General features: G+C 41.7%; 1 protein-coding gene across 7 annotated transcripts in view; it reads left to right on the top strand.

Annotated features, from left to right (window-relative positions):
* The window catches only part of NUP98 (nucleoporin 98), a 130,978-nt gene that overhangs the window by 38,882 nt on the left and 68,414 nt on the right, over window positions 1-23,682 (top strand). For all 7 annotated transcript variants that reach the window (XM_031653235.1, XM_031653231.1, XM_031653233.1 and 4 more), the window contains exons 11-12: window positions 7,499-7,591; window positions 16,569-16,709. In XM_031653235.1, the coding sequence (XP_031509095.1) occupies window positions 7,499-7,591; window positions 16,569-16,709 (234 nt within the window). The remainder of the gene's footprint in view (window positions 1-7,498; window positions 7,592-16,568; window positions 16,710-23,682) is intronic.

Below are 23,682 nucleotides of genomic sequence, written 5' to 3'. Positions count from 1 at the left end.
TCTCCTGCCTCAGCCTCCGAGTAGCTGGGATTACAGGCGCCCGCCACCTCGCCCGGCTAGTTTTTTTTTTGTATTTTTTAGTAGAGATGGGGTTTTACCGGGTTAGCCAGGATGGTCTCGATCTCCTGACCTTGTGATCCACCCGTCTTGGCCTCCCAAAGTGCTGGGATTACAGGCTTGAGCCACCGCGCCCAGCCGGCCTGGTTATTCTTAGTGAAAGTCGAAATGTGCCAGGTATTGTGGTAAGCACCTGTAATCCCAGCCATTATGGAGGCTGAGTCAGGAGTATCACTTAGGAGTTCAAGGCTGCGGTGTGCTGTGATCACACTTGTGAATTGCCACTGCATTCCAGCCTAGGCAACATAGTGGACGCAGGTCTCTAAAAAACTAAAATAAAATAAGAAAAATAATATAAGAAAGTTGAAACCTTTCTGATTTGGGGGATTATTCAGTAGTTTATTTTTTACCGTTTCAAAAATTTGGAATGCATGTTCATTGTATACATATTCGTTGTTAAAAATCTGGAAAATACAGAGAAGATTGAACAATAATTTTAAAAACCTTAACCTACTGTCTTGGAGATATGCTGTAAAAATTTAAACCAGTTTTATGGAACATGATATTCTTACTATTATTTTATTTTTTACTTTTTATTTTATTTTGAGGTGTAGTCTAACTGTGGAGTGCAGTGGCATGATCTCGATCTCGGCTCACTGCAACCTCCGCCCTCCCGGTTTCAAGTGATTCTCCTGCTTCAGCCTCCCGAGTCACTGGGATTACAGGCACGCACCACTGTGCCTGGCTAATTTTTGTATTTTTAGTAGAGACAAGGTTTCACCATGTTGGCCAGGCTGGTCTGAACTCCTGAGTTCAAGTGATCTACCTGCCTTGGCTTCCCAAAGTGCTGGGATTATAGGTGTGAGCCACCATGTCCAGTCAGTATTTTCAATATGTCTTATAACTACCTAATTATGTTTTCAAAATTCAGTATGTCTTATAACTACCTAATTATGTTTTCAAAAGTCAGATCAGATATAGGAAGTTTATTTTGTTTGTCGAGGGAAATAGTGGTTCAAATATTTTTTGAGGATTTTGTGTGCCAGAGACATCACTAGGCACTGATAGGTTCTATTTGGGAGATGAGTACAAAGACATGGTTATTTGGTATAGGTCAGCAGTTAACTCAGTTTTTTAATGAGCCTTTGAACGATCTTGTAATGTACTGGAGAAAGAGATCATATTGAACATCCGTTGGAAGATTAATATGTTTTATCTGACTGTCAACTACATGAGGAAGGTAGATAGGTCATTGATAGGTACCAGTTCCTAAATTGATGTATGTTTCATTTTTATAATCCCTTTTAGTCATTTTGCTCATTCACTGCCAGAAATGATTATAGTTCCTATAATTCCTTTTGGTCATACTCTGTTTGAAACAACCGTTTTGAGACAGTGGACTTGGTTACCATGGATGAGATACTTGGCATCTGTCTCCCTGTCTCTGTCTCTGTCTCTGTCTCTGTCTCTCTCTCTCTCTCCACCTCTCTCTCCCTCCCTCCCTCTCCCTCCCTCTCCCTCCCTCTCTCTCCCTCTCTCTCCCCCTCTCTCCCCCCTCCCCTCCCCTCCTCTTCCTCCCTCCCTCCGTCTCTCCCCCTCTCTCTCCCTCTGCTCCTCCCCCCCTCCCTTCCCTCCCCTCCTCCTCTCCCTCCTCTCCCCTCTCTCCCCACTCCCATCTCCCTCTCTCCCCTCTCACCTCCCTCCCTTCCTCCCTCCCTCCCAGGCTGTAGTGCAATGGCACAATCTTGGCTCACTGCAACCTCCACCACCTGTGTTTGAGTGATTTTCCTGCCTCAGCCTCCCGAGTAGCTGGGATTACAGGTGCCTGCCACCACAATCAGCTAATTTTTGTATTTAAAGTAGAGATGGGGTTTCCTGCGTTAGCGAGGCTGGTCTGGAACTCCTAACCTCAGGCGATCCGCTTTCCTCGGCCTCCCAAAGTGCTGGGATTACAGGTGTGAGCCACCGCACCCATCCCTACTTATTTCTTACCTATAAAATTAAAATGGAAAGATGGTTAAGGGTCAGTTAGCGTTTCTCAACCTTTTCTGTTATCTGATACACCCTTCCCCATGGTTGCTTGCCTTATTATTAGACTATTTTTGTTTTTAAGTTTTACCTGCTGTAATGGGACTGTTTTTTCTTTCATTTATTTATTTATTTATATTTTTGAGACAGAGTCTGGCTCACCATTTGCCAGGCTGGAGTGCAGTGGCCTGAAGTCTGGGCTCCTGACAGCTCCACCTCCTGGCCCGTGCCATTCTGCTTCAACCTCGAGTAACTGGGGCGACGGAGTTACGCCCGCCATGCCCTGACTAATTTTTTGCATTTTAGTGAGGCGAGTTTCACGTGTTAGGCAGGATGGTCTCGATCTCCTGATCTCATGATCCACCCTCCTTGGCCTCCCAAAGTGCTGGGATTACAGGTGTGAGCCACTGCGCTCGGCCTGTATTTTCTTAATCATCTTCTCCCTGAAGTTTCATACCCACACATATACTGTGTGTGTCTGTTTTATGTTGTGTGACTCTTTGGAGGGCCATAAACTATCATAATCTGTGGTATTGTGACCTCAGAACCAATTCCAGGCAGGCTTGTGATGGCTCCGCCTGTAATCCCTGCTGGGGAGGCGGCGGATCGAGGTCAGAAGCCAGAGACCATCCTGGCTAGCTACGGTGAAACCCCGTCTCTACTAAAATACAAAAAAATTAGCCAGTGGCGGAGTGCCTGCAGTCCCAGCTACTGGGAGGCTGAGGCAGGAGAATGGCGAACCGGAGGCCGGAGCTTACAGTGAACGAGGTCAGCCACTGCACTCCAGCCTGGGCGACAGAGTGAAGACTCACCAAAAAAAAAAAAAAAAAAAAGAACCAATTTCCACTCCCTTTGAAAATGTGTGTGTTGGCCGGGCGCGGTGGCTCAAGCCTGTAATCCCAGCACTTTGGGAGGCGGCCCGAGGTGGATCACAAAGTCAGGAGATCCGAGACTATCCTGGCTAACATGGTGAAACCCGGTCTCTACTAAAATACAAAACTAGCCGGTGTGTGGGCCTGTAGTCCAGCTACTTGGGAGGCTGGCGGAGAATGGCCACGTGAACCAGGCCCGGGCTGCAGTGAGCGAGATGGGCATGCACTCCAGCCTGGGAGACACAGTGAGACTCAGTCTCCAAAAAAAAAAAAGAAATGTGTGTGTTTAATAAAAGCTCTTTTTTTTTTGTGACATGCTTCATGTTCAAAATTAAATGCTATTTTTCTTTTTCTTTTTCTTTTCTTTCTTCCAAGAAACTTTTTTTTTGAGGCCAGTCTCCCATCACCAGGCTGGAGTCTGGCCGGATCAGCTCACTGCAAGCTCCACCTCCAGTTCACGCTCGATCTCACCTCCCAGCTCCAACCAACAGGACCAAGCACTCCACTCCCTCTCCCAGCTAAATTTTATGTTTGATAGAAACGATTTCTGTTCCTTTCAAGGATAATCTCCCGTCTCCATTCCATCCGTCCACCCGTCTCCGGCTCCCAAACTTATTCCCATTCTCAGCTGAGGCGGGTGTCTTGTTGCCCAGGCTGGAGTGCAGTGTGTCAACACCGCACAACCTCTGCCTCCCTGGGTTCAGCGTTCTTCTGCCACCTCCCAGCCTCCCAAGTAGCTGGGATTACAGGCATGCACCTGCGCCCAGCTAATTTTGTATTTTTTAGTGAGAGAACAGGGGTTTACGCCATGTTGGCCAGTCTAGTCTTGAACTCCTGACCTCAGGTGATCTGCCCGCCTCAGTCTCCCAAAGTGCTGGGATTACCGGTGTGAACCACCACCACACTCGGCCCTTCCTTCCTTCCTTCCCTCCCTCCCTCCCTTCCTTCCTTCCCTCCCTCCCTCCCTCCCTCCCTTCCTTCCTTCCTTCCTTCGTCTTTCTTTCTTTTTTCCTTCCTTCCTTCCTTCCTTCCTTCCTTCCTTCTTTCCTTCCTTCCCTTTCTTTCCTTTCTTTCCTTCCATTTTTTTCTTTTCTTTCCTTCTCTTCTCTCTTCTCTCTTCTCTCCTCTCTCTTCTCTTCTCTCTTCTCTCACTCTGTCTCCTAGGCTAGAGTGTACTGGTGTGATCTCAGCTCACTGCAACCTCCGCCTCCTGGGCTCAAGTGATCCTCCCACCTCAGCCTCCTGAGTAGCTGGGACTACAGGCATGTGCTACTATATCTGGCTAATATTTGTATTTTTATAGAGACAGGATTTACCATGTCACCCAGGCTGGCCTCAAACTCCTGAGCTCAGGTGATCCGCCTGCCTTGACCTTACAAAGTGCTGGGATTACAGGCGTGAGCCACTGTGCCTGGCCGATAAAATTTTTTTTTAAGATATATATGATGTTAATCTATGGTTGCAGATTTCTGATTTGCTTAGAGTTCTTTTTTTTTTTTGGTGTGTGAATATATTTACCGTCATGTTCAGTGATAGGAAAATGAAAGGTGTCATCTTTATCTGAGTTGCCTTACTAACTTGTGTGCTGAATTTGAATTGTCTTTTTAATTGTTATTTTTAAAATTGAATTTTACAAGTCAATAAACTTGTCCGTGAGAATCGGAGGAAATGTGTGGTATAAACAGTGTAAGTTGGGATTTATTTCCCTCCTGTGGGTTTGAGGTAGTTCACGAGTATCTTGTTTTCTGCTACTTATGGGGCTGTAAGATCCCTTTTGATTAAATTTTTATTCAAAAGAAAAGTCTCCAAGTACATTTTCTATTTTTTCATCAGGGAAAATTGATGATGCTTGAGTAGGCAGCACTCCATTTTTGTGGCATAGCTATTAGAACAATTCAAAAAGAGATTCAATGAATGTCTGAGTCAAATATATAGCAATTAAGTCAATTTACTTGTTTGGATTTTATTTTATGTATTTATTTTTTTTTGAGATGGATTCTCGCTCTGTCACCCAGGCTGGAGTGCAGTGGCATGATTTTGGCTCACTGCAACCATCACCTCCCGGGTTCAAGCAGTTCTCTGCCTTAGTCTCCCGAGTAGCTGGGATTATAGGCACCCGCCACCACGCCCTGCTAATTTTTGTATTTTTGGTAGATATGGGATTTCACCATCTTGGCCAGGCTGGTCTTGAACTCCTGACCTTGTGATCCACCCGCCTAGGCCTCCCAAAGTGATGGGATTACAGGTGTGAGTCACTGTGCCCGGCCTATTTGCTTGGATTTTAAAATGACATGAAATACTATTGTTTTTGAACTTTTACATTCTTCAGCTTTTTTCTTGATTTTTTTTTCGTTGAGATAATAATCCAAGTACTGACACGACAAACTATGATATTAGTGATACTTTTTCGTCTGTTCCAAAATAGTCTCTTTACTGTGTTTGTTATCTTTTTGGACTGGTTTCCCTCCATGATTTTTTTTTTCTTTTGGAGACAGAGTCTTGCTCCATTGCCCAGGCTGGAGTGCAGTGGTGTGATCTCAGCTCACTGCAACCCTCTGTCTCCTTGGTTCAAGCGATCTTCCTGCTTCAGCCTCCCAAGTCGCTGGAATTACAAGCGTGCACCACCACAGCCAGCTTTTTTTTTTTTTTTTTTTTTTTTTTTGTGGTAGTAAAGAAGAGGTTTCACATGTTGGCCAGGCTAGTCTTAAACTCCTGACCTCAAGTAATCTACCTGCCTCTGCCTCCCAACGTGTTGGGATTACAGGTGTGAGCCATCGTGCCCAGTACTTTATGACTTTTAAATGACTTCATATGTTTTACAAACAGGGTTTTCTGACTAGTTATTTTTTTCTCTTACTAGAAATTAATGACATATTCATTAATTGTTTCATTGATATTTAGTTCCAAAAGGAATAATGAAACTTTATGAACATAGGTGAACAAAGGAAAAGTAATGGCAGCAGTACAGAATAGGATCTTTGTTTGATACCTATGGTTTTTTGTTTTTGTTTTTGTTTTTGTTTTTGTTTTTTTTTGAGCTAGTGTCTCGCTATGTCACCTAGGCTGGAGTGCAATGGCGTGATCTCGACTTACTGCAGCCTCTGCCTCCTGGATTCAAGTGATTCTCCTGCTTCAGCCTCCCAAGTAGTTAGGATTCTGGGTGTGCACCACCATGCCAGCTAATTTGTGTATTTTTAGTAGAGATGGCGTTTCTCCATGTTGGCCAGACTGGTCTTGAACTTGTAACCTCCAGTGACCTGCCCACCTTGGCCTCCCAAAGTGCTGGGATTACAGTTGCCAGCCACCGTGCCCGGCTGATACCTGTGGATTTTAAAGGGGAATTATAGGATTTTGTCTAAATGGTGGCTCATAGTGAAGGAGACTTCTCATGTGTAATCAGTTACACCTTACTATCCAGGCCTGGTTCGTCTGTTCAAAATAAAAGCTACTATAGAGAGTTTTGTAGGTAATTTTTTTGTTAGCAAGGACCTTTAGGTTCAGTTAAAGTGTCTTTGTTGATTGTTTTATTTTTATTTTATCGTATTGCATTTTTTTTTGAAACAGAGTCTCACTCTATCCAAGCTGGAGTGCAGTGGCGCGATCTTGGCTCACTGCAACTGCCGTCTCCCGGGTTCAAGTGATTCTCCTGCCTCAGCCTCCCAAGTAGCTGGGATTATAGGCATGCACCACCATGCCTGGCTAATTTTGTATTTTTTGTAGAGACGGGTTTTCACCATGTTCCCCAGGCTGTTCTCGAACTCCTGACCTCATGATCCGCCCACCTTGGCCTCCCAAAGTGTTGGGGTTACAGGTGTGAGCCAGCACGCCTGGCCAATTGTTTTATTTTTTTAGTACAACTTAGGAGGAGTGAATTTTTCTTCTAAATAAACCTGAATCATGCATTGAAAGCTTTGGGCCTCACAAAGGCAATGTTCCCAAAGCTCAAACACATTCACTTTGCTTGAATATTGATATTATCCTGTATTGAATTGATACTTCTTTTTTTTATTTACTTATTTTTATTTGTTTTTGAGACAGAGTCCTGCTCTGTCGCCCAGGCTGGAGTGCAGTGGCGCGATCTAGGCTCACTGCAACCTCTCTCTCCTGGGTTCAAACGATTTTCCCACGTCAGCCTCCTGAGTAGCTGGGATTACAGGCACCCACCATCATGCCTGGCCAATTTTTTTTGTATTTTTGTAGCGACGGGGTTTCACCATGTTGGCCAGGCTCCTCTTGAACTCCTGACTTCAGGTGATCCTTCTGCCTCGGCCTCCCAAAGTAGTGGGGGATTGCAGGCGTGAGCCACCACGCCTGGCCTCTGAATTGATATTTCAAGGCTGAAATGTAATTAAGTAAATATGAAGACTTGTTAGCATATGTGAAAATGTTTTTTTTTTAAAGTTACCCTACAAGTTAGGAGTCCTAAATATTAACTGAAAGGTTCACAACTTAGAGTCAGACTGCTTTGTGTTAAACACCCTTATAGAGGAAATTGAGAGTTACATTAAAAGTACAGTCCACTCATTCTTTTGTTTTCCTAGGTTTTGGCACAAATACCAGTGGGAATAGTATTTTTGGAAGTAAACCAGCACCTGGGACTCTTGGAACTGGGCTTGGTGCAGGATTTGGAACAGGTAAGAAACTGCTACCATGAGATCTAGGAAGTGACACAACTTGACTTTCTAGTTTCTGGAACATGAGAGATCTATTTGATTATATTACTGGAATTAAGAAGTCTACCTTTTCATTTTTCTAGTTGGGTTTATAAAACATTCCCAGCAGTTATGCTTTACCAGGCTTTAAAATATTGGCACATTTGTCTTAGAAGCTGTATGCTCCCTTTTCTACAAAGTATCCTCTGATAGTCCTGGTCTATTTGAGATTGTTAGTGTTTAATATGAGAATTGTCATGAGGACATTAACTTTCAGTTTCCCCATGTTACTTTTGTAACAGGGATTTAAGGCCTTAAACTGTTTATCAAAGTAAGCCCTAATAGAAAGGCAGAGCAATAAGAGCACATGCTGATGTAATTCTCCTTTGCAAGGAGAATTTCATTTAGTTCGATTGTCATATAGACCAGTGTCACCCCTTTTCCCTGATTCCTACTGTTAACAACTATATTTCAGTGCCTTTGAAGATACCAGCCCTTCTACCTGCCTAGTTGTTTTTAAACAGTTGGAGGGCAATGATGGTCATAAGATATAAAATGTTTTCGCATGTACAGTAAAACGAGGTTGTTTAAACAGAGTTTAGCCTACTTTTTCAGTTCATTTGCCTGCAGGTGTGGTCAGTTAGTGTTAAACCATTTCCATAGTCTCTGCTTCCACTGTCCAGTTAATCTGTTTTTTTCCCTTCTATCATCTGAGCATTCATCTGTCATTTCCTTCTTTTTTTTTTGTTTGTTTTTTGTTTTTTGTTTTGGAGACGGAGTCTTGCTCTGTAGTTTAGGCTGGAGTGCAGTGGTGCAGTCGCAGCTCACTGCAATCTCCACCTCCCAGGTTGAAGCAATTCTCCTCCCTCAGCCTTCCTAGTAGCTGGGATTACAGGTGTACACCACCATGCTTCGCTAATCATTGTATTTTTAGTAGAGACGGGGTTTCACTATGTTGGTCAGGCTGCTCTTGAACTCCTGACCTCAGGTGGTCCTCCCTCTTCGGCCTCCAAAGTGCTGGGATTACAGGTGCAAGCCACTGTGCCTGGCTGTCATTTCCTTCTTAATGGAACCTCATTTTATACTATGAGCTGCTTTTGTGGTTTTTATTTTTATTTTTTTCAATTTTCCTTTTTTTTTTTTTCCAGATGGAGTCTTGCTCTGTCCCCCAGGCTGGAGTGCAGTGGCGTAATCCCGGCTCACTGCAACCTCCACCTCCCAAATAGCTGGGACTACTGTTGCACGCCACCACGCCCAGCTAATTTTTGTGTTTTTAGTAGGGACAGGGTTTCACTGTGTTGGCCAGGCTGGTCTTGAACTCCTGAGTTCGTGATCCTCTTGCTTCAGCCTCCTTCAGTGCTGGGATTACAGGCATGAGCCACTGCGCCCAGCCTTCAGTTTTCTTTTTAAGATAAAAGGTGTTTTGCTTTGAGACAGGTTCTTGCTCTGTTGCCCAGGCTGGAGTGCATTGGCATGATCACAGCTCACTGCAGCCTCTACCTCCCGGGCTCAAACCATCCTGCCACCTCAGCCTCCCTAGTAATTGGGACAACAGATGCAAGCCACCATGCTCGGCTAATTTTTTAATATTTTGGAGAGATGAGGTTGGCCTGTTTTGCCCAGTCTGGTCTCGAACCCCTGGGCTGAAGCCATCCTCCTGCCTTGAGCTCTTAAAGTGCTGGAAATACAGGCATGAGTCAATGCTCCCTGCTTAAGATAAAAGATGTAAGTGCTGGTAAAAAGTTTTTAACAATTCAGAAGTTTCATGAAAAGCCCCGTCTTTTTCCACTGTGAAGTGATGAGGTTTGTTGGGCATGTATCTTGTCAGACCCCTTTCTGTGCATTTTTCGGACATGTTTACACACACACACACGTCTATACATACATGTCTTATATTTAGGGGTTAGGATTATATTCTTGTTTGTTTTTTGAGATGGAGTTTCGCTCTTGTTCCCCAGGCTGGAGTGCAGTGGTGCGATCTTGGCTCACCACAACCTCCGCCTCCCGGGTTCAAGTGATTCTCCTGCCTCAGCCTCCCGAGTAGCTGGGATTACAGGCATGCGCCCCCATGCCCAGCTAATTTTGTATTTTTAGTAGAGACGGGGTTTCTCCATGTTGGTCAGGCTGGTCTCAAACTCCTGACCTCAGGTGACCTCCCCCTGCCTTGGCCTCCCAAAGTGTTAGGATTACGGGTGTGAGCCACCATGCCCAGCCTAGGATTATATTTTTAAATGGAAACTATACCCTGTATGAGTGACTTTTAAGCCAAAGGCTGAGATGCATGAGTTGGTTATAATTAATATAGTTGCCTGCAATCAGCATTTTAAGAAAATGAAGTAGAATTAAAAATCAGTAGGCTGGGCCTAATGGGTTATGCTTGTAATCCCAGCACTTTGGGAGGCCTAGGCAGGATTGCTTGAGGTCAGGAGTTTAACATCATCTTGAGCAACATAGTAAGATACTATAAAAATAAATAAATAAAATAGATATGCATGGTGACATGTGCCTGTAGTCCTAGCTACTCAAGCAGCTGAATGAGATATGCTGTGGGAGGATCACTTGAGCCTGGGAGGTAGATGCTGCAGTGGGTTATAATCGTACCACTGTACCCCAGCCTGAGTAACAGAATGAGACTCTGTCTTTAAAAAAAAAAAAAATCATTTGAAATATTAAGGTTAATATTCTTTTATGAAACTTTCAGTTGTGTTTGTGTTTATGTGTTTTGGATCTCAGTGTTTTTCATAGCATGTGCTGTAGTCGAAAATGTTTGAAAGCACTGTCTTACATAGTGTTCTGTGACTTGTATTTTCATTTCACATAATACCAGTTTTTCTTTTGGTCAGTACATACAGATCAATCTCATTTTTAAAAACTCTATTTAGAGCTGGATGAGGTGGCTCATGCTTGTAATCCCAGGTCTTTAGGAGACTGAGGTGGGCGGATTGCTTGGGTAACATAGGGAGACCCTGTCTGTACTAAAAATGCAAAAAGTTAGCTGGGCTTGGTGGCTTGTCCCTGTAGTCCGAGCTATTCGGGAGGCTGAGGTGGGAGAATCACCTGAGCTTTGGAAGTCGAGACTGCAGTGAGCAGTGATCATTCCACTGCTCTCCACACAGGTTGATGGGAATGAGACTTTTTTCTCATTCCCCCCAAAATTTTTTAGTATTCCATTAAATACACACAATTTATACATATCATACATATACCTTTACTTATTTAACATTTCATCTATTGATGGACATTTGAGTTACTTAATAATGTTGGCAAAGCCCTCAGTGAAGATTTTTTGTTACATAATTTTCCATGTGTTAGTTTATTGTAGGATTGCTACATCAACTTGGAATTGCAGTGTTGGAAGATACGCATATTTCAGATTTTTTGGTTGGATTTACTAATTTGCCTTTCAAAAATAATACCAGTTTGTGTTGCTCACATTATATAAAATGTCCATGTTTCTGTATTTTCCATATTGTTGGGCTTTTTTGTCTTTGCATACGTGATAGTAGAAATTGGTGAATTCCAATTTGTACTTCACTGATTACTGGCAAAGGTGAATATCTTTGTTTTTTTATTTACCATTTGAGTCAGTTCTCTGTTCAAAGTGTTGGATTACTGTTTCTTTTTTTCTGCACCTACTACTAACTTGAGATTCTTGTTAATTTACATTTATTTATTTGTTTGTTTGTTTATTTATTTATTTATTTATTTATTTTGAGACTGAGTTTCTCTCGTTGCCCAGGCTGGAGTACAGTGGTGTGATCTCAGCTCACAGCAACCTCCACCTCGCAGGTTCAAGTGATTCTCCTGCCTCAGCCTCCTAAGTAGCTGGGATTATAGGCATGCGCCACTGCACCCGGCTCATTTTGCATTTTTTTAGTTAGAGATGAGGTTTCACCATGTTGGTCAGGCTGGTCTCGAACTCCTGGCCTCAAGTGATCCACCAGCCTCGGCCTCCCAAAGTGCTGGGATTACAGGCGTGAGCCACTGTGCCTGGCCTCTTAATTTATTTTTAAGGATGCTTTGCGTATCGTGGATATTAACTCTTTTTGGTTATATAATAGGTGTTTTTTTTTTTAATGAAAATTCCCCATTATACCCCAGAAAGAATTTCATTTGAGCTTTTCAACTTATCCAACTTCTGCCACATAAATTTTGCAAGAATTTTAAAACTTAAAAGCTCTCGGCCGGGCGCGGTGGCTCAAGCCTGTAATCCCAGCACTTTGGGAGGCCGAGACGGGCGGATCACGAGTTCAGGAGATCGAGACCATCCTGGCTAACACGGTGAAACCCCGTCTCTACTAAAATACAAAAAAAATTAGCCGGGCGAGGTGGCGGGCGCCTGTAGTCCCAGCTACTCGGGAGGCTGAGGCAGGAGAATGGCGTGAACCCGGGAGGCGGAGCTTGCAGTGAGCCGAGATCCGGCCACTGCACTCCAGCCTGGGCAACAGAGCCAGACTCCGTCTCAAAAAAAAAAAAAAAAAAAAACTTAAAAGCTCTCATTTCGTTGTACCGTGTGATCCCTAAACATATGCAGAATGTATCATTTGAAATCACATGTTTTCTTCCAACCCTGTAGGAAAAAGTAGCTTTGGTACGGGCAAATTAAGGAAGGCTTTTCTTTTCTTTTTTGCTCAAATTCAAATTAACGAAGGCTTTTCTTTTTTTTAAATATTTTTTGTAATTTTAGTAGAGACGGAATTTCACCATGTTGGCCAGGCTAGTCTTGAACTACTGACCTCAGGTGATCCACCTGCCTCAGCCTCCCAGAGTGCTGGGTTTAGAGGTTTGAGCCACTGCACTGGGCTACAAGTTGTTTTGTGATTTTTGTTTTGTTTTAATTATTATACTTTATGTTCTAGGTTACATGTGCACAATGTGCAGGTTTGTTATATATGTATACATGTGCCATGTTGGTGTGCTGCACCCATTAACTCGTCATTTACATTAGGTGTATCTCCTAATGCTATCCCTCCCCCCCTGCCTACCGCAAGTTTTATTTTATTTTTTTCCAAGATGGACTCTTGCTCTTGCCTAGGCTGGAGTGCGGTGACGTGATCTCGGCTCACTGCAACCTCTGCCTCCCGGGTTCAAGCAATTCTTCTACCTCAGCCTAATTTTTGTATTTTTAGTAGAAATGGAGTTTCACCATTTTGGCCAGGCTAGTCTGGAACTCTTGACCTCGTGATACCCCTGCTTCAGCCTCCCAAAGTACTGGGATTACAGTCATGAGCCACTGCACCCAGCCACAAGTTTTATTTTTATGTGATCAGAATTACTTTCTCTTTGGCTCCTGAATCTTGTAGGTTTTGATTAGCAATGTCTTCCCCCATATTCCAAGACTTTGTAACTCCTTTTCTGATGCTTTTGTCTCTTATTCCACAATAATGTAATATCCTAACATTTTATTTTAATATACTCTGTTTTCCTCCGACAGTTCTCTCTCACAACAAACAAACTGCATTTGTGTCGCTGTTGTATATTCCTTATACATGCCTCTCCTATAAACTAAAAGATGGATACAATCAATTAAGAATTTTACACCCACAACCTTAGCAGCAGTGTATCATGTAGGGAAATGAGAATTGTGAGTCACCAGGCACACACACTGTTGCAATTCCCTAATTATCACATCTGCTGAAGCAGGCCCTTGGCTTTGAGAGGAACATTTCCTGAGACTTGCATATAAACACCCACATTCCTGAACTCTGCATTTCATGGTTTAACAAACACCCACATTCCTGAACTCTGCATTTCATTGTTTAACAGGTAGACTAGCGCTGTAGCTTTCAGCTGTATTTTTGGGAGGCATTAGCTAAATGGGTGTTTCTCTGCAACTTCTTATTTTCAGTGATGGAGATTCAAACTCAAGCCTCCTGTAACATGGGCATTTGGGTACTTAATGATTAGTTGTAATATACAAATGTTAAATGTACAGATACATAAGATTTTTTTGTATGCTTAGATTTAAGAAACCAATCTTAGTATAAAAGGTTTTATACTGTCCCTTGGCATGTGATTTTCTCCTGCACTATGTGTTCAGACTAAGAAACATCCATTAATTCATGGACATAATCATTTCTTGTTTTATAGTGATACTAACTATCATTAGCACTATCAATTGCACACCATTGCCTTGGTTACTTATTAATAATAGTAAACCTTCGTTCTACAGATTTTCCTTGAAGTAATGGCTACATATAGTAAGGTTGATTGTAATACTAAGAGACACATAGAAAAATCTTTCTGGTGCTAATAGATGCCTCAGATCAATTTAATAAATTCTAACAATTTTGGAATGTCTCAAAAGGAAAATAACCATTTTCAATTTTTTCTTGATTTTCTGTGGAGTTTCTAAGGCCGCTATTACCATTTTGCCCCCCATATAGCTTCTTTATAACTGCTACAGCTAATCATAAATATAGCACATTTTTCCTATCTTGACAAATTACCAAAACTTTATTATATCACACAACATCGCACTCAGAATGTCTCTCATATTCTGGACCATTAGTTCTTTCATTAAACAAAAAGCCGTTTGTGCATAAAACAAGGCAAATCTGGATAAAAATACCTATTTTTCCATTGATAAATTGCAATAGTCAGTAGTCATTTTATGATAATTCCTTTACAGACAACCCAAACCTCACAGTGCCTTGTTTTTTTTTGTTGTTGTTGTTGTTTTTTGAGATGGAGTTTTGCTCTTGTTGCCCAGGCTGGAGTGCAATGGCGTGATCTCGGCTCACTGCAACCTCCACCTCCTGGGTTCAAGCGATTCTCCTGCTTCAGCCTTCCCGAGTAGATGGGATTATAGGCATGTGCCGCCACGCCCAGCTAATTTTGTATTTTTAGTAGAGACAGGGTTTCTCCATGTTTGTCAAGCTGGTCTCGAACTCCTGACCTTAGGTGATCTGCCCTCCTTGGCTTCCCAAAGTGCTAGGATTACAGGCGTGAGCCACCGCGCCTGGCCCACAGTGCCTTTTTTTATTCTTCTGTGGATTATTGAAATATAGTACAGTGATTTTAGACTGATTCGTCGGTCATCATCCAGGGATGCTGTAAAGGTGAGGGCAATACACATTTAGAGTAGAATTTTTCATCTATTTTATATATTTGAGTTTTACCTAAGTTTTTGTTTGGAGGCAAGGAGGTATTAGACTACCAGAAAATAAAAAATTCTGTAATTGGTGCTGTAAACTATTTCCTTTGATGAAGAAATATAATTTTAGTATTTCTTGGAGCTTACGTTAATTACTAATGGTTTAGAACTTTAATATTGTTATTGCTACAATGTTGTCCTTTTTTTTTTTTTTTTTTTTTTTTTTTTGAGACTAAGTTTCACTCTTGTTGCCCAGGCTGGAGGGCAATGGTGTGATCTCAGCTCACCACAACCTCCGCCTGCTGGGTTCAAGTGATTCTCCTGCCTCAGCCTCCCAAGTAGTTGGGATTACAGGCATGCGCTGCCACACCCAGCTAATTTTTGTATTTTTAGTAGAGACGGGGTTTCTCCATGTTGGTCAGGCTGGTCTTGAACTCTTGACTTCAGGTGATCCACCTTTCTCGGCCTCCCAAAGTGTGGGATTACAGGTGTGAGGCACTGCGCCCGGCCCTGTTGTCTTAGTTTTAATGAGGTTGGACAGTCAGAGTAATTTGTTCAGTAGTCATCCTTACTGATTTATATTGTGTGCATTGTCTTGGTATAAACTTCCTGTTCTTTTTTGATTGTGATCTCAAAGCAGTTCCCATACAATATTTTTGACCTGCAAGTATTATAACTTTAAAGTGATTTTCCTGGTAAGTGATACTTGTTTCAAGGTGCAGTTGATATGTTAAAAAGAACTTCAGAAGCCATGCCTAGTGATGCATGCCTGTAGTCCCAGCTACTCTGGAGGCTGAGGTGGGAGGATTACTTGCGCCCAGGGCTCAGCCTGGGTGACATAATGAGATCCGGTCTCTTTCTCTCTCTTTTTTTTAAAGGAACCTTAAATCTTATAAATTGCCAATAATTTTGGGGAAACATGTTGGGAAATTGAATGGATTTTTTTTTTTCGATAATGCCAGTAACTTGTATTCACCATATTCTCCCCTATTTTACACTTCTAAAATCACCGCTGACAACAAGGATTCCCTAAGCAAAATTCAGCAATACAAGTTTCTGCAATGGGTTCCCTCTGACGAAAATGAGTTCTTAGTCCAGCCACTCTGGTTCGTGCTGAAATTTGAGTCTGTTTAGTAATCTCACCAGGAGATATTGAGCTTTTTGTAAAACAAGTTTGTCTAGATAAAGCAGTTTTCATGAGATGGTAAAATTGAAAGTGTTACATTGTATTAGTGAAAGACAATATGTTGGATTTAGTTTTTCTATAGTTCAGTCTCTAAGAAAGATGACATGATTGTGTTGAGTATTTTGATTTGCAAGTATTGAATTTTAAGAATAATTTTAAAAAATTCTTTGGAAATCTGTTCTGCTGTAGAGAGGCAGTTAAGAGGCCTGGTTGTCAAGTACACCTAGGTTTGAACCCCATTTCTATCATTTATAACATTGTGGCATCATGCTAATTACTAAACCCTAAGTTTTCTCCTCTGTTAAATGGGAATAATAGTTTCTACATCAGACATACCAGCTAATTTTGATGAGCATATAGTATGTACCTGATCTCTTCTAAATGCTTTATGAATGTTTATTCATTTTAATTTTAAGATAAATGTCTAAGCTATATGTTGCTTCATGTTATAGTTGAGGAAACTGAAGCACAGAGAGATTTTAGTATTTTACCTGTGATGTGTATAACGTACTGACCCAGTGCTTGACCTGAAGTAGCACTTACCATATTCACCCCTTTGTTGAAATGAGTGGTCATTATGAAGTTTCCAAATGTATTGTATTTTTAAGTAACTGACCTCTGGCACAACACTGAAAGGATCTTCTGTGGTGCTTTTTTCTTTCCTCTTGTCTCCGTAGCTCTTGGTGCTGGACAGGCATCTTTGTTTGGGAACAACCAACCTAAGATTGGAGGGCCTCTTGGTACAGGAGCCTTTGGGGCCCCTGGATTTAATACTACGACAGCCACTTTGGGCTTTGGAGCCCCCCAGGCCCCAGTAGGTAAGTGTCAGTCACTTTAGAAGGCTTTTCTTAATTTTTTGCTAATACTTGCTGACCTGATTTTCCATCCTACCCCGTCCCATTCCTAGCAAGGCATTACATACATGCATGTCATTAAACAATTGTGTAATAAAGAAGGGCTTATTAATAGATCCTGGCCTACTCTGCTTTCCCTGCTCCTAGGCCTCCTCTCTCAAAGAAACCACTTTGTTAGCTCTTTTTAATTCATCTGATATATAATTTAATTAATATCTCTAAATGTGCTTATATTGCTGTGTTTTGGTTTATTAAATCTAAGTAAATTTAACCTGTTATGGTAAATGAGAATTTAGCTCATGTATCACCTCTGCTTTATTTACTTCTTCCAATATAATTATGTTTACTAAATTTACTATATTTCCTAAATTTAGTTTTATCTATTGAAGTGTTTTTCTTTCATTTTTTTGAAAAGGAATCTTGCACTGTTGCCCAAGCTAGAGTGCAATGGCGTGATCTCAGCTCACTGCAACCTCCACCTCCTGGGTTCAAGCGATTCTTCTGCCTCAGCTTCCCAAGTAGCTGGGATTACAGGTGCACACCACCACGCCCAGCTAATTTTTTTTTTTTGTATCTTGAGCAGATACGAGGTTTCACCATGTTGGCCAGGCTGGCCTCGAATTCCTGACCTCGTGATTCACCCACCTTGGCCTCCCAGTGTGCTAGGATTACAGGTGTAAGCCACCGCGCCCAGCCTGAGGTGTTTTTCATACTTCATTCATTTGAATACTCCTTCCGAACTTTGGAAGTGTCCACTTACCACTTTAGTATTTATTTTGAACTTAAGGAAATTAACTTACTTTTTTTTTTTTGAGATGGAGTTTTGCTCTGTCGCCCAGGCTGGAATGCAGTGGCTCGATCTTGGCTCACTGCAAGCTCCACCTCCTGGATTCACGCCATTCTCCTGCCTCAGCCTCTTGAGTAGCTGGGACTACAGGCGCCCGCCACCATGCCCGGCTAATTTTTTTGTATTTTTAATAGAGACAGGATTTCACCATGTTAGCCAGGATGGTCTTGATCTCCTGACCTCGTGATCTGCCCACCTCGGCCTCCCAAAGTGCTGGGATTACAGGCATGAGTCACTGCGCTTGGCTGAAATTAACTTACTTTTTTTTTTTTTTTTTGAGACGGAGTCTCGCTCTGTCGCCCAGGCTGGAGTGCAGTGGCCGGATCTCAGCTCACTGCAAGCTCCGCCTCCCGGGTTTATGCCATTCTCCTGCTTCAGCCTCCCGAGTAGCTGGGACCACAGGCGCCTGCCACCTCGCCCAGCTAGTTTTTTTTTTCGTATTTTTTAGTAGAGACGGGGTTTCACCATGTTAGCCAGGATGGTCTCGATCTCCTGACCTCGTGATCCGCCCGTCTCGGCCTCCTAAAGTGCTGGGATTACAGGCTTGAGCCACCGCGCCCGGCCTAACTTACTTTTTAATTCAAATAGCTTTTTAAGGAAAATTATGGGTCAGATACGGTGGCTCACGCCTGTAATCCCAACACTTCGGGAGGCCGAGGCGGGTGGATCACGAGGTCAGGAGTTTGAGACCAGCCTGGCCAACATGGTGAAATCTCGTATCTACTAAAAATTCAAAAATCAACCGGGCATGGTGGTGCCTGCCTGTAATCCCAGATACTCAGGAGGCTGAGACAGGAGAATCGCTTGAACCCGGGAGGTGGAGGTTGCAGTGAGCCGAGATCGTGCCACTACATTCCAGCCTGCGTGATAGAGTGGGAGTCCGTCTCAACAAAAAGAAAAAGGGAAAGAAAATTATGTTCTACAGGAAGTGAAAAACTGGTTGTCACCTGGCATAAATAGAGTAACTGAGATAAATAGAATAGATAGCTGTTTCTGTACCACTAAATTATCTCCCATACTGTCGTGATACATGTGTCACGTTTTGAGACCTTTGCAAATTTAAGCTACATACTTACATATTTTTCTTATTCTGTCAACAAGGTGCTAGTGTTTTTTGAGTCTTCTTTGTCAAATGAGGATATTAGTACCCTTCCCTTTGCTTTTATTACCCTTATTTGTTTTCTTATCTTTTTTTTTTTTTTTTGGAGACAGAGTCTCTGTCCCCTAGGCTGGAGTGCAGTTGTATAATCTCGGTTCACTGCAACCTCTGCCTCCCAGATTCAAGCAATTCTCCTGCCTCAGCTTCCTGAGTAGCTGGGATTACAGGTGCCTGCCACCAATCTTTAATGCTTGGTAGTCCTTTTCATTCCTATTTAAGATTAAAAATAGGCTGGACACGGTGGCTCATGACTGTAATCCCAGCACTTTGGGAGGCTGAGGTGGGCAGATTGCTTGAGGTCAAGCGTTTGAGACCAGCCGGCCAACATGGTAAAACCCCATGTCAACCACAAATAGAAAAACTGACTGGGCATGGTGGCACATGCATGTAATCTCAGCTGCTCTGGAGGCTGAGGCGGGAGAATCACTTGAACCTGGGAGGCAGAAGTTGCACTAAGCTGACATCATGCCACTACACTCCAGCCTGGGCGACAGTGTGAAACTCTGTCTACAAAAAAATATATATATATATATTTTTTATATATATATATGTATTTATATTTAAAAGCTCACTGGCAACTTTTTGTATGTGAGTAGGGCTCGTTTACCAGTAGGTTTTACTTTAGAGTGAGTAATCTAGAAACCAACTATGATCAGACACAGGGTCCTCTAAATGTTAGAATGTCAAATTCTTAGCTCTGGGATGGTATCAGTAACCACAGTAGTTGCCCTTCTCCTTTTTGTGTGTTTACTTAGAGAGAGGCATACTTTGACCTGTGTATTGAGCACCAGTGATTAGGAGGATGGCAATATGTAGTTTTCTATATAAACTTCATTTATCTTTTTTTTTTTAGACAGAGTCTTGCTCTCTGTCCCAGACTGGAGTGTAGTGGTGTGATCTCGATCTTGGCTCACTGTAACCTTCGCCTCCCAGGTTCAATTGATTCTGTTTCCTCAGCCTCCTGAGTAGCTGGGATTGCAGGCCCATGTCACCACACCTGGCTATTTTTTGTATTTTCAGTAGAGATTGGGTTTCACCATATTGGCTACGCTGGTCTTGAACTCCTGACCTCCAGCAATCCTCTCGCCTCAGCCTCCCAATTTGCTGGGATTACAGGTGTGAGCCACCACGTCTGGCTTAGACTTTCCATTAATTCTTTCCTCTTCCTGGTTTCAATTTTACTTCATCAAACCTGGTATTCCCAAGTCCCTAGACATCTGGGATTCTCCAAGGTAGATATGCATCATTTGATCATACTGGTAGACCCTTGGACAATATGAGGGTTAGGGGTGCTGACCCCCACACAGTTGAAAATTTGCAAATAATCTTTGATTCCCAGGCTTTACTGACAGCATAAACAGTTAATACACATTATGTATATTATGTATATTATATGTAGTACGTACTATATTCTTACTATAAAGTAAGCTAAAGAAAGAATATATTATTAAAGAAAATCATGAGGGGGAGGAACGGGTTGGTCTTGCTCTCTCAGGGATGGCAGAGGAGGAAATCCACACGTAAGTGGATCAACACAGTTCAAACTTGTGTTGTTCAAGGGTCAGCTGTAATTGCTGTTGAGTGTACTCTAAACTATAGGTTTCTGTATCCTGCTTGATCAGTCCTCTGTCCACATCTTTCCCCTAGAAATTTGTCAGATTTTCTCATGTGTTCATTTGCCACCTTCCCATTTTCTGTCATTATGGGTTTATATATATACATTTTAATATTTTTTAGCCATAGATTTTAATAAGGTCTTTGGAGAGAGAGGAGGTGACTTCGAGTTTTCATTGATCTCTGTGCAAACTTTATACTTAGCTTTATCATTAAAAATAGGCTGGGCGCGGTGCCTCACGCCTGTAATCCCAGCACTTTGGGAGGCCAAGGCGGGTGGATCACCTGAGGTCAGGAGTTCGACCAGACTGGCCAACATGGTGAAACCCCATCTCTACTAAAAATACAAAAATCAGCCTGACGTGGCGGCAGGCACCTATAATCCCAGCTACTTGCAAGGCCGAGGCAGGAGAATTGCCTTATCCGGGAGATGGAGGTTGCAGTGAGCCAAGATTGCGCCACTGCACTCCAGCCTGGGTGACACAGCGAGACTCCGTCTCAAAAAAATAATTACGTTTTAATTTTATTTTTTTCTCATTTTTCATTGGTTTTAGTAGAAGGAAGTAGTATAAATTATTGTTAATAGTGCCATTTTTACTTATATAGCTTTCTGACTAGTTTTTAATGATCCATCTCTTTTTCCAAAGTTCCTGACACAATAATTTAGTTAGTATTAAAGTTGTGTGTCTTAACATTACTGCCCATTTAAAGGTAATTGTATTTACTTTTAGAATGTACATCTTTGTACCACGGAATCTTAGTTGAAAGTACTTTAGAACTATGTGAGTCTAGCTTGTCTTAAAAAAACCTCAGGTATGGTGGCTTCCTTATAGGCGGTACAGTCTGTTGTTCTGTTCTGGTTGTTTAGAAACCAAATCCTGCCTCCATAGGGTTTCCACCCAGTGGTTCTACTGTTATTTCTTAAAGCTAAGCAAAACCAGTCTAGTATAATGTCTTTTCTTTCTTTCTTTCTTTTTTTTTTTTTTTTTGAGAGGAGTCTCACTCTGTCACCCAGGCTGGAGTGCAGTGGCGCGATCTTGGCTCACTGCAGCCTCCACCTCCGGGTTCAGGCAATTCTCCTATCTCAGCCTCCTGAGTAGCTGAGACTACAGGTACGCATCACCATGCCCGGCTAATTCTTGTATTTTTAGTAGAGATCCCATTTGGCGAGGCTATTCATGAACTCCTGACCTGAAGTAATCTGCTCACCTCAACTTCCCAAAGTGCTGGGATTATAGGTGTGAGCCACCATGCCTTGCCCTAGTATAATTTATTTGTGGTAACCCACTGGCATTTTTCTGGATAAAGTATCATCAGATTCTTGTGTTTCATCAGAAGACTTGGTTTGTATACTTTTCCCAATCCCTTTAATTATTTGGTTATGATTTAGTTTTTTGTAATCTTTTCTTTCGAAATTTTTCAGAATTTGTTCTTTGGAAAATTTTCAAATTATTTTGACCAAGCTTGAATGCAATACCAGTAGTTGCTTAAGTAGTGCTTGTTTGTTTTCTTGTTTTAGCTAATCTATCAAGATACTCTCTTACCTGTGTCTTTAAATACTACAGTTAACACAAAATTTGTATTTATTCATACAAATACACACTCATATACTTTCTTGTGTTTGGATTTGTTAAAGGAAGTTTTTGGTTTTTGTTTTTTTTTTTTTTTTTGAGCACACCCAGGTAGAGTGATTTGTATTTGTTAAATGATGAGATCAACTAAGACAGGTCAGTTTCCTATATGAGTAATTGCCTGTCCAGTAACAAAATGACCAGTGAGGTTTGCAGTTCTATAAAATGTTTCTTGAGTCTGTTTGCATAGTCCCCAAAATAACAGTATGCTGTTAATCTGTAGTACTGTGTACCCCTAAAAAAAATGCTTTTCTTTATTTTTTGGTCTTAAATTGGATTTAGGAACTTTCTCAATATAGATGATTTACTTTGTGCTCTTAAAATTGACATCTCTTGGTTTGAAATCCTGAGCAAACTTGTCCTGTCTGATTAGATATCAACATGAACTTATGATATTTTAGTATTTATTGAATACATCAATTTTAAGAAACCTTTGACTAATGTGGATATACTTCGTTTTCATTAATTTAGCTATAGCAGCCCATTCTGGGTTTTTTTGTTTTGTTTTTTTGTTTTGTTTTGTTTTTTAACTGCTTTTGTTCTCCATACTGCCTCTCCCCACTCCCTACAACCTTGTGAGACTTTTCAGAATGTTTTATGTCACTCCTTTACTGTGGATTATTGTATTATATTTTGGCAGTAACTTTATTTGTAAATGTTTATAAGGGAAAAAGGTAGCATTTTTGCCTGTAAAATGACTTTAGTATGATTTGAGTTTTGAGCAGTATTTTTGGAAAGAGATTTTTATCTTGCAAAAAGATTTCTCCTTCAGTCGGGGTATACTGTAGTGGTTTTGCTTTTTTTCTTATTGTTTTACTTGTTACAATGGTAGATCGTGAATAGTCTTCTTTGTTACTTATGTCTGTTCCCTACATTCTCTGCAATTGATAACAGAAGTTCTTATACTTTGAGAGAAAATTAGACTTAGTGATTTCTTTTTTCTTTCAGTTTATATTATTTGAATGTTAAATAAATGTAAATAATAAACTTAGAAGGATAACCTAACCGTTTTCTTCAGGAAGACACCTAGATTGGGGGGCGGGGGAAACCACATTTTTTTTTGTATGCTGCCTTCCTCTGTAGCCTTAATGTACATAATATTTTTATTCTGGAAATTTTACTTAATGAATCAAAGGTAATTATTATTTTTAATAACTACATAACCTATGATGATGTGTCCTGATCTTTACAACTTTTTTTGTTTGTTTGAGACAAAGTCTCACTCTTTCACCCAGGCTGGAGTGCAGTGGCGCAATCTCGGCTCACTGCAACCTCCACTTCCTGGGTTCCAGCTGGGATTATAGGTGTGCACCCCCATGCCCAGCTAATTTTTTGTGTTTTTAGTAGAGGTGGGGTTTCCCTGTATTGGCCAGGTTGGTCTCGAACTCCTGACCTCAGGTGATCTGCTCGCCACGGCCTCCCAAAGTGCTGGGATTACAAACGTGAGCTACCGCACCCAGCCTACAACTATTAATGTTGGATACATAGGTTGTTTCCATATCTTGACTGTTATATGTAATATGCACTGAATGCTTAGGAATTTTTTTTAATTTTCTTTCTAGTTTAATTAAGTCCTTGAGTTAAATTTTCATGATTAAAAGTATGAGGTTAAAAAATAGAGGCCAGGTGTGGTGGCTGACGCCTGTAATCCCAGCACTTTGGGAGGCTGAGACGGGCGGATCACAA

This window comes from Papio anubis, chromosome 12, assembly GCF_008728515.1.
Source record: "Papio anubis isolate 15944 chromosome 12, Panubis1.0, whole genome shotgun sequence".
NCBI lineage: Eukaryota > Metazoa > Chordata > Mammalia > Primates > Cercopithecidae > Papio > Papio anubis.
This window is presented reverse-complemented; position numbering and strand designations above follow the sequence as displayed.